The 11382-nt window shown below is 39.2% G+C and overlaps 1 protein-coding gene across 1 annotated transcript; it reads right to left on the bottom strand.

Moving 5' to 3' along the window:
• Positions 1-208: 208 nt before the first annotated feature.
• LOC121863691 (uncharacterized protein DDB_G0291143-like) lies at positions 209-10058 on the bottom strand. The gene is made up of 7 exons (XM_042362433.1): positions 9993-10058; positions 9636-9820; positions 7795-7984; positions 3126-3304; positions 1281-1470; positions 541-736; positions 209-371 (listed from the first exon to the last, which is right to left on the bottom strand). The coding sequence occupies exons 2-7, from the start codon at positions 9771-9773 to the stop codon at positions 224-226; spliced, it is 1041 nt and encodes a 346-aa protein (XP_042218367.1). The 5' UTR covers positions 9774-9820; positions 9993-10058; the 3' UTR covers positions 209-223.
• Positions 10059-11382: the final 1324 nt, after the last annotated feature.

The following is an 11382-nucleotide window of genomic DNA, read 5'->3' as shown; positions in this document are numbered from 1 at the left end:
CCTGATATTTGTAAATTTGTTGTTCGCTCATACTGCACTAGCTCCCATCTTGAGTTTTACCAACTAAAAACAGAAAATAAGGCCTCGAGAAGTCTTGAGCCTGGAAATAAAGGTGATTACTCTTCATCATAGAGAATATTAGTTAAGAAAGATACCTGGTACACACACACACAAAATAACAACTTTAGAATTAAGAAAGACAAATATATACAGTAAATAATAATTATGCAATATAAAAACTTACCCCCTTCACAGAGGATTTACTTAAAAAGTCTTTAGAGAAACGACTTATGGGTTGTCTAATCTCTTTCTTTCTCGAGGCGAAGGACGACACTTTTTCTTCTGCCTCTTTTATAATTGTCGCAAGTGTCCTGAAAAAATAGTAAGATTAAAATAGAGCATTAGTTCAAAAGGTACCCACCCACCCACATATCCAAGCTCTGGCTATAGCACACTGATGATCATTTCATATAAAAGTGTGAAGAGTTACAAATACATACAATGAAAGCTTATTAGGTTATTATTACATCTCATACTTACTTCATGGAACTGATACGAGAGTAAATCTCCATGAATCGCTTCTTGCAATTCTCTCCAGAGTGGTCACCAAATGCCACTTCATCCCAATTAAAATTTTTCAATCTGACCCGACAATTCTTGGTGTCCTTCTTGGGTGCGAGAGCCTTCATCTTCTCCAGCAGCTCTAGTTCCTCCTCCATAGTCCAGTTTTGACACTCTGTAATAAACATTAGGTGCCAGTGTACAGGGAGGGAACCAATAATCATACCCATCAACATTCACACAAGGGGTGAACACTACCTACTGAGCTATATGCCAGCAACACTGAATAACATCCACTGCTAAGGTGGTGTATTCCCAACTGTATGGACATGATTCACATTTGAGAATTGACAACTTTTGCTGGTCATGAAAATTTTTGGCCCAAGATGTAGGGACTACTCAGGCCACCACTGTCCCTCCAACACCCTAAATTTTCTCATCAACTTTGGGTAAACCTCAGGAATAACTCCAGGGATCCTAACAGCCAGAAATCCAGACAAGTTTGGAAAATTCTCAAGCATGATGCTACGTATCCACAGGAAATATTAATGTTGACAATTTGTACAAAACTATTTATGTGCCAGAAACCTGTCTTGAACAAGATTAAGTTCCTACAATTTAAGTGATTAAGTCTAGGCCACTTGACATTATACATATAATACTGTATTATCATTTAATTGCTACATCAGCTGATTAACAAAGTATATGTAGCAACGTACCTACTTCAAGGTCCTCATCTTCCACACTCACAACTTTTTCAGAATTACTCCTTTGCTTTTTATTCTCCATTTTAGATGGACTTGATGGACTTTCAGAGTCTTTCTTTAACTGTCTTTTCATAGAAGTCTTTAGTACATTGTCTGCAGGAACTTTTACAGGAGACATCGATGAAACATTTTCTTGGGATTTCTGAAAAAATAAATAAAAATAAATAAATAAAAGGAATATTTCTTTAAGTCCTGTAATCAAACTGTTACTGACACATGCACACACTATAGCACTACACCGACAAACATCCTATTTCCTTCCCTTTAAGGTGTAATGGCATCCCAGGACGCACGGCGTAGTAGGGGTCTATTGGCATCCCAGTAGCGCAGCGAATTTTATATTTTCCCGGGTAACTAGTCATGCTGTTTATGCACCGAAACCTCATCCCTGCATCTATTAGGCCATGTTTCCTTCAGTACCACACATTTCTAACCCAGAAGTGAGTGGTAAATGTATTGTACAGTATATAGTGTAGATACAGTACGACTAGGGTCTGTGGGTCTGCCATCACTCACCCTACACCTCGTTTTAAGTATATAACTGTACAGATAAATATAAGTGAAACTAAATCGTATAAGTGATACTACAATAAAGTAAGTAAGTGACCCCTTTGTCCTCCAACTTAAGATTAGTCCACTACAATGTAAGTACACTGTAGATAGGTATTGTTAACTTTGATTTTGTTTATGGGTGTAATTTCTCAGTAAAACGGTGGTCCAGGTGGTCCAAATTACCGGGAAGGGGAGGGGGGGTTCCCACACAAGTCAGACTCAGATAAATCGGACTAGCTTGAGCCCTATATAGTCTGACTTATGGGGAGGTGTTACTACAATAAGAAAAACTGTGAAGGTGCTGTGAAGTTGTGAGAACATGAAGAGTGAGTTGGTAGTGTGTCAAGTGGAATCCTACATTATCAGACCTTTCCTTATCTCTCAGTCAGTTCACACTAAGATACAGAGGGGTGATGACTCCCTGACTTCTCTGACTCAGCAACAACCATAAGTGATGAGTTCAGAGGGGTGATGACTCCCTGACTTCTGACTCAGCAACAACCATAAGTGATGAGTTCAGAGGGATGATGACTCCCTGACTTCTGACTCACCAACAACCATAAGTGATGAGTTCAGAGGGGTGATGACTCCCTGACTTCTCTGACTCAGCAACAACCATAAGTGATGAGTGATAATTATGCATTTCTTATTCCCTAAAATATATTTCTCACATTAAGACTATAAGAATCTACTCACCAATAATGCTAACTCCCCAGATACTAATATATGAGGGGTTGATCATGAAGTTTTTTTCTTTCTAAACAAGACAGAAGAGAAGAGTCGTGAAATCAATGACTCTTGAATAATCTGAAGTAGCCTCACCATCCTGCCCCTCCTTCCCACTCCCTAGGCAAGAGCATCTTAGCCACTACTTCGGTTAACTTTCTCCAAATCTACTTCCACCTCACCGGGAACAAAGAAAGACTTCTAAATAAACACCCACAACACATGTAGATTGATTGGCCAACTGACACCCACAACACACATAAACTACAAAATCACAAACTTGGCTACAAATCCTGGAAATAATAGTATCAAGACCTCAGCCAATAACTATGGTACTGTACATATCTGGCAGTAAGACAATGTCAATTTTTTTTTCTTCTTTCTGTCAATTTTCTTCACTGCCAAAACATACCATAAACTTATTCTCTACTATACCACAGCCTCACATTTCCCGCCATCTACCCATATTATTGTTCTGTAAATCACCCAATCAGAGTAACCATCCACCATCAGACTCACATGATTGCCATTACCAGCCACCTTAGTCTTCTTCTTCTTGTTCATGTTCATGTTCTTGTTCTTGTTCATGTTCATGTTCTTGTTCTTGTTCATGTTCTTGTTCTTGTTCATGTTCTTGGGTTCGACTTTCATTGCAACCTCTTTAAATGCCCTTTTCATTTTTCCCTTTTTTTGTGATTCTGAAAAAGAATAAAAAAATTAAATAAATAAATAAAAGTTAACTATTTACAGTAGGGTATAATATTTCAAGAGTGGGTGAATTGTAACGAGCAACGGCAAATGCAAAGTACGACTCAACATAAACACACACGGTAGGTTGTTACTTGATAAACATACACGTGGCCTATATACCTGCGACTACAACAATGTAATTAAATGCAGTAATACCCCGCTTAACGCGGTTTCGCTTAGCGCGATTTCACGTATACGCGGTGCCTCGCCAGAGCCGAACTTTCACTTCACGCAGGTTTTATCCATGTATACGCGCAGAGTGTCCGGCTCGAGACGCTATTTTTAGATTCGCCCCTCCCGCCTGCCTGCTCTCGCCTCTCCCTCCTCGTCCCTCCCTCTGCCTGAGCAAGCCGCACTGTAAGGTTGCGCAGTGTATGTCTTCTACTAACATAAGTGTTACACCTAACTTTTAGTTTTCCTAACCTAACCTTTATTTTTCCTAACTTAACCTTTATTTTTCCTAACCTAACTTCTTCTATATTACTTGTTTGTTCATACCATCATAAAGTTAAGATAAAATTTTTACTACAACATAGTTGTGTGTCGTCAAAAGGTGGAGTTTGGGGGTCGGGCCAGTTTCTATTGGAATTAATCCCATATGTTCTGTTGTTCACTTAGCGCGGTTTTCACTTAACACGGTACCCTGTGGGTTCTATTGACTGCGTTAAGCGGGGAACTACTGTACAGTTCAATCTCAACCGTAATATAATCTGTAAAATATGTAATTACACGTACTTTATAAATTTGGCACATACACACACTTTGCCATCAACCACTGTAACATTACTGTACAGGAGTCTCCGAGTTACAAACACCCGACGATATGAACGACGTCCCTTATGGTCAATTATTTTAAGAACCCGACATAGGTACAACTGGTTCGTAGTATTAACGTATGAGAACTAGGGTAGTTTGTGTGGTGTAGAGGGGAGGCAGAGCGGCGCGTGGGGAGCAATGCATCGCCCGGCCACGTGCCTCGAGGGAGCATCAGTACGCTTCACCCTCACCGCCTTAACGTGTGTGATCAAGGACAAATTGTTGTTTTTTGTGTATTAACTTTTTTCTGGCCTCATCATGGCTCCCAAACAAGTGATTGTAGTGCATCCAAGAAAGGAAAAATAATTACGATGGAAGAAAAGTTGATGTAATAAAACGTTCTGAAAAAGGCCAAACACCCTCAGTGGTTGGTAAAGCGTTGGGCTTCAGTCGGTCAACGATCGTAACAATTTTGAAAGGCAAACAGAAAATTCTTGAACATTTAAAAGGATCTACACCAATGCACTCAACTGTGATAACAAAACAAAGAAGTGATTGTGAATTGAAATGGAAAGATTGTTAGTGATATGGGTGGAAGATTAGCCAGTCTCAAGGTTTAGATGTAAAGGTTAAACTTGAATTATTACTTTCCTTTACTGTATTTTGTCATTCAATTTCTTTTTTTCTCTTAAATTAAGTGATTTGAGATGTATAAAAGGACTTAGGCTATGATGTAGTGCACATAAGGCACGTGTTCCGACTTAAGAACGTCCTCAAGAATGGAACTCGTCAGTAACCTGAGGACCCCCTGAACCATAAAACAATTGACATTAAGCTATCTTATAATTTAACTCTATGTCATGCTGTTCTAACACTATTACTCCATGCTCTAATACTCAATGCCATTACACTAAGTAACACCCCACCATCCCCACCTTCCTTCAGACCAACATAGCTCGCTGTACAGGGTCTCATAAGTCCTTCACCACGGGTGAAATAATGTGTCCTTTTACTTATTTTCAGACGATGGAATCATGAAAATTACCATCAGAGAAGAGAAGAGAAAAAAAAAAACACACACACACACACACAAGATGCTGTACAGGTTTTCCTCTCCAATGACCCCAATATTTTGTGTTTCTCGGTACCGGCGGCAAGTTTTGGCAATGGACAGCACCAACTTCTCTCTCACTGGTGGTAAATGTACGGGATAAGTACATTATTGATTCCATTATGTTAAGTTATCTAGAATACATCCCCTATGCCACTATAGGTTCTTCAATGATGGTCTTGCCAAGGAATAAAATTGGGAGGGAGACCTGTACTGTATTAAATTAATGACCTTAAATATTAGGGGAAAATAATGTTCCTGATTCATTTTGGTTAAGTTCCACACATGTAGGGAACAGAAAAGGTCTTTTCTTCAGGGCCTGACCCCTAAATACTCTTAGACACACTCATTTTTCTCAGTGGCATATAGCTCTCCACTATTACTATTCTAGGAGTTCTTCAGGAAGATCACTTACTTTCTGTACTATCTATAGTTGTGCCAGCTGCCACTTCTTCACTTCGGTCTTCAATCAGAAACTTGTCTTTCTTCTTTTTCTTTTTGCCTAATAATAAATTCCTAGTTATTATACTTAAATCTATCAACATCAGGGTTTAAAATATACACCGTGCTGTATTTATACGGAAGACAGCAAGGGGACCTCTTAGCTTGAGAGGAGTGTGTGTCGTTGTCTGGCAGAGGGACTCGAGCAATTAAAGAGGATGACGAAAGTAGGTTTAAGCGAGCCGAAATGAGGATGGTCAGACAGATGTATAATGACAGGAATCCCTCTTCAGAGCCAAGAGGTCGGCTAGGAACTGAAAGCACTGGTGAAGTTTGATGTAGAGAACCACATGCATGAGAAGAGGCCAAAAATGACGTGGGGGCGACGTTGGGAGAAATTACCTAAGAAATAAGAACCTGACAAGAGAGGCTAGACGAGTCTGTGCGGGTTGAAGAGCTGCCATCAGGTCATCACAGCTAACCCATCCATGTGTGGAAAATGGCCAGAAATAGGTGATTATGATGAATTACCAGTCCAGCTGTATGATGTTCCTTATAGAGTATATACACACACACACACACATGTCTGGTAATTCAACATACCTAGCTCCAACTACCCTAACCATTACTCTGGGATGAATAGTACAATATTCTTTAATAAAACATTAAAATAATCGATAATTTTGAAACACCCGTGACCCTGACCATTCTGGATAAAACACACAGCAATGTATCATCAAATCTTTCTGTCTGACATCATGGGACACATAGACTGGTTAAGCTTATGTATACATTCTGATGATCATTTAGTCTAGAGGTACAAGCCTGAGACACATTGTACAGGAGGATTCAAAAGTCTGGAATCATAGCAATTATTTTTAACTCTGTTCTTCCTTTGTATTTTGGATGAGACAATCACTGTGAGGTTGATGAGAGGCCATGGACCAAGAGAACACCTCCCTCCCTGCCTACATAGACCAGATGTGATGCCACGTGACTGTTTCCTTTAGTGATGCCAGAAACAAGTGGCTTACAAGTCAATAACAAAACCATAATGAAAACCCAAAAAAAATGTAGTACAGGTTGACAATCCCTTATCCGAAATCCTTGGGACCAGATGCATTTCGGTTTTTGTAATTTTTCGGTTTTCAGAATGGTTAGTTTTTTTTTTTTTTTTTTTACAGGGAATCAGCCCACCCGGGCACAGGTCACTGACCCACATTGGGGCCTGGGGGCTAAAATATAATAATAATAATAATAATAATAATAATAATAATAATAATAATAATAATAATAATAATAATAATAATAATAATAATAATAATAATACAGTGTAGTGTATTCAGAAACGGATGTGCTGAAACCTACTGTATGTGTCAGTATTAAGAAATGGTGTGTGTGTGTGAACAATCATTATAATAAAACTGAGTTATGGACCTTTGACTCCTCCTGTACAGCACAGTAGCTATACTATTTAACATTTACTCATAACACATATTGGCACCTTTTGCAGACTCTGCCCCTATAAAGTCAGTGATACAACGTTGCGTAGACATACTGAAGTCTCGCTCCCCTGTGAACAATAACCTGGTGGAGATGAAACATACATATATAACACACACCACATTATAGGTACCATTATTAGTCACCAGTGTTAAAGTCACCACAAGAATCTATGGACTGCCCAGGCAGGTATTCTTTGAATACTGGTACCTCAGGGAGTTACAACCCTGACTTGCCAGCTGTTCCCACCCTATAGGTGTAAAACTTTACTTCCAACATGACTGATGGCAAACAGGTCACCAAAACTGTTCCCGTCCCCTGGTCTCTGCTGCAGTTTCTGGACTGGTGTCCTGGGGGTAAACCTCAGGAATAACTCCAGGGATCCTAACAGCCAGAATTACAGACAAGTTTGGAAAATTCTCAAGCATGATGCTACGTATCCACAGGAAATATTAATGTTGACAATTTGTACAAAACTATTTATGTGCCAGAAACCTGTCTTGAACAAGATTAAAGTTCCTACAATTTAAGTGATTAAGTCTAGACCACTTGACATTATACATATAATACTGTATTATCATTTAATTGCTACATCAGCTGATTAACAAAGTATATGTAGCAACGTACCTACTTCAAGGTCCTCATCTTCCACACTCACAACTTTTTCAGAATTACTCCTTTGCTTTTTATTCTCCATTTTAGATGGACTTGATGGACTTTCAGAGTCTTTCTTTAACTGTCTTTTCATAGAAGTCTTTAGTACATTGTCTCCAGGAACTTTTACACGAGACATCGATGAAACATTTTCTTGGGATTTCTGAAAAAATAAATAAAAATAAATAAATAAAAGGAATATTTCTTTAAGTCCTGTAATCAAACTGTTACTGACACATGCACACACTATAGCACTACACCGACAAACATCCTATTTCCTTCCCTTTAAGGTGTAATGGCATCCCAGGACGCACGGCGTAGTAGGGGTCTATTGGCATCCCAGTAGCGCAGCGAATTTTATATTTTCCCGGGTAACTAGTCATGCTGTTTATGCACCGAAACCTCATCCCTGCATCTATTAGGCCATGTTTCCTTCAGTACCACACATTTCTAACCCAGAAGTGAGTGGTAAATGTATTGTACAGTATATAGTGTAGATACAGTATGACTAGGGTCTGTGGGTCTGCCATCACTCACCCTACACCTCGTTTTAAGTATATAACTGTACAGATAAATATAAGTGAAACTAAATCGTATAAGTGATACTACAATAAAGTAAGTAAGTGACCCCTTTGTCCTCCAACTTAAGATTAGTCCACTACAATGTAAGTACACTGTAGATAGGTATTGTTAACTTTGATTTTGTTTATGGGTGTAATTTTTCAGTAAAACGGTGGTCCAAATTACCGGGAAGGGTGGGGGGGTTCCCACACAAGTCAGACTTTCAGATAAATCGGACTAGCTTGAGCCCCATATAGTCTGACTTATGGGGAGGTGTTACTACAATAAGAAAAACTGTGAAGGTGCTGTGAAGTTGTGAGAACATGAAGAGTGAGTTGGTAGTGTGTCAAGTGGAATCCTACATTATCAGACCTTTCCTTATCTCTCAGTCAGTTCACACTAAGATACAGAGGGGTGATGACTCCCTGACTTCTCTGACTCAGCAACAACCATAAGTGATGAGTTCAGAGGGGTGATGACTCCCTGACTTCTGAATCAGCAACAACCATAAGTGATGAGTTCAGAGGGATGATGACTCCCTTACTTCTCTGACTCACCAACAACCATAAGTGATGAGTTCAGAGGGGTGATGACTCCCTGACTTCTCTGACTCACCAACAACCATAAGTGATGAGTGATAATTATGCATTTCTTATTCCCTAAAATATATTTCTAACATTAAGACTATAAGAACCTACTCACCAATAATGCTAACTCCCCAGATACTAATATATGAGGGGTTGATCATGAACTGTTTTTTTCTTTCTAAACAAGACAGTAGAGAAGAGTCGTGAAATCAATGACTCTTGAATAATCTGAAGTAGCCTCACCATCCTGCCCCTCCTTCCCACTCCCTAGGCAAGAGCATCTTAGCCACTACTTCGGTTAACTTTCTCCAAATCTACTTCCACCTCACCGGGAACAAAGAAAGACTTCTAAATAAACACCCACAACACATGTAGATTGATTGGCCAACTGACACCCACAACACACATAAACTACAAAATCACAAACTTGGCTACAAATCCTGGAAATAATAGTATCAAGACCTCAGCCAATAACTATGGTACTGTACATATCTGGCAGTAAGACAATGTCAATTTTTTTTTCTTCTTTCTGTCAATTTTCTTCACTGCCAAAACATACCATGAACTTATTCTCTACTATACCACAGCCTCACATTTCCCGCCATCTACCCATATTATTGTTCTGTAAATCACCCAATCAGAGTAACCATCCACCATCAGACTCACATGATTGCCATTACCAACCACCTTAGTCGTCTTCCTCATGTTCTTGTTCTTGTTCATGTTCTTGTTCTTGTTCATGTTCTTGTTCATGTTCTTGTTCATGTTCTTGTTCTTGTTCATGTTCTTGGGTTTGACTTTCATTGCAACCTCTTTAAATGCCCTTTTCTTTTTTCCCTTTTTTTGTGATTCTGAAAAAGAATAAAAAAATTAATTAACTAAATAAAAGTTAACTATTTACAGTAGGGTATAATATTTCAAGAGTGGGTGAATTGTAACGAGCAACGGCAAATGCAAAGTAAGACTCAACATAAACACACACGGTAGGTTGTTACTTGATAAACATACAGGTGGCCTATATACCTGCGACTACAACAATGTAATTAAATACAGTAATACCCCGCTTAACGCGGTTTCGCTTAGCGCGATTTCACGTATACGCGGTGCCTCGCCAGAGCCGAACTTTCACTTAACGCAGGTTTTATCCATGTATACGCGTAGAGTGTCCGGCTTGAGACGCTATTTTTAGATTCGCCCCTCCCGCCTGCCTGCTCTCGCCTCTCCCTCCTCGTCCCTCCCTCTGCCTGAAGCGGTAGATAATGATAAGTCATATGATATAATTTATTTAGATTTCAGTAAAGCATTCGATAGAGTCCCTCATGAGAGATTGATAAGGAAGGTAGAAGCACATGGAATAGGTGGATCAGTATTAAAATGGATTAGGTCATGGTTAACTGGTAGGAAACAAAGAGTCAGCATAAATGGATTAAAGTCAGACTGGGGTGCGGTCAAAAGCGGAGTTCTAGTGATCTGTGATGGCCTCTGCTGTTTGTTATATTCATTAATGATCTTGATTTAGGCATAACTAGTAGGATTAGTAAATTTGCAGATGATACCAAAATGGGGAGAGTGATAAATTCAGACAGTGACTTTGAACACCTTCAAAGAGATCTAGATACTTTACATGAGTGGTCAGTAGACTGGCAAATGAATTTTAATACTGATAAATGCAAGGTACTACAGATAGGGAAGACGAATACAAACGTTAAGTATAAACTAGGTAACGCGGAAATAGAAAACTCAGTTTGTGAAAAAAGATCTAGGTGTATTTGTTAAATCACTCTGAAACTTCCAGAAAACAATGTATTAGCGTCAGAACAAGGCAAACAGGATTCTGTTCATATCTAGGTCTGTGAGTAACAGAACTGTTGACGTTATCTTGAAACTTTACCTAGCATTAGTGAGGCCACACATGGATTATGCGGTTCAGTTCTGGTGTCCTTATTATAGAATGGACATAGATTCTTTGGAGAGAGTACAAAGAAGAATGACAAAAATGATCCATAATATTAGAAACCTTCCATATGAAGAAAGACTGAAAAGCTTAGGCTTACATTCATTAGAGAGGCGTAGAGTTAGAGGAGATATGATAGAGGTGTACAAGTGGGTAAGTGGGATTAACAAGGTAAAATGGAAGATGTTCTGAAGCTCAGTAATAACGAAATAACTAGAACAAATGGCTTTAAATTAGATAAATTCCGATTCAGAAAGGATATAGGCAAGCACTGGTTTGGTAATAGAGTTGTGGATATGTGGAATAGGCTACTGAGTGCTATAGTAGGATCGGGGACGCTAGGGAGCTTCAAGACGAAGTTGGATAGGCACATGGAAGTGCTGGGATGGGTGTGAAAGGGATCTGCCTTGTATGGGCCAGTCGGCCTCCTGCAGTATCCCACTTTCTTATGTTCTTATG

The sequence above is a fragment of the Homarus americanus genome, unplaced genomic scaffold, assembly GCF_018991925.1.
Source record: "Homarus americanus isolate GMGI-L3 unplaced genomic scaffold, GMGI_Hamer_2.0 scaffold32655, whole genome shotgun sequence".
NCBI lineage: Eukaryota > Metazoa > Arthropoda > Malacostraca > Decapoda > Nephropidae > Homarus > Homarus americanus.
This window is presented reverse-complemented; position numbering and strand designations above follow the sequence as displayed.

Bases quoted from the DNA above. Each gene is read 5' to 3' on its own strand.
- LOC121863691 (XM_042362433.1), bottom strand. From the start codon at position 9,773: ATGAAAGTCAAACCCAAGAACATGAACAAGAACAAGAACATGAACAAG. The intron at 1,471-3,125 runs GTGAGTCTGATG...TTATTTTTTCAG, and splicing joins TGGCTGGTAATGGCAATCAT to AAATCCCAAGAAAATGTTTC. The intron at 737-1,280 runs GTACGTTGCTAC...TGTTTATTACAG, and splicing joins AGATGAGGACCTTGAAGTAG to AGTGTCAAAACTGGACTATG.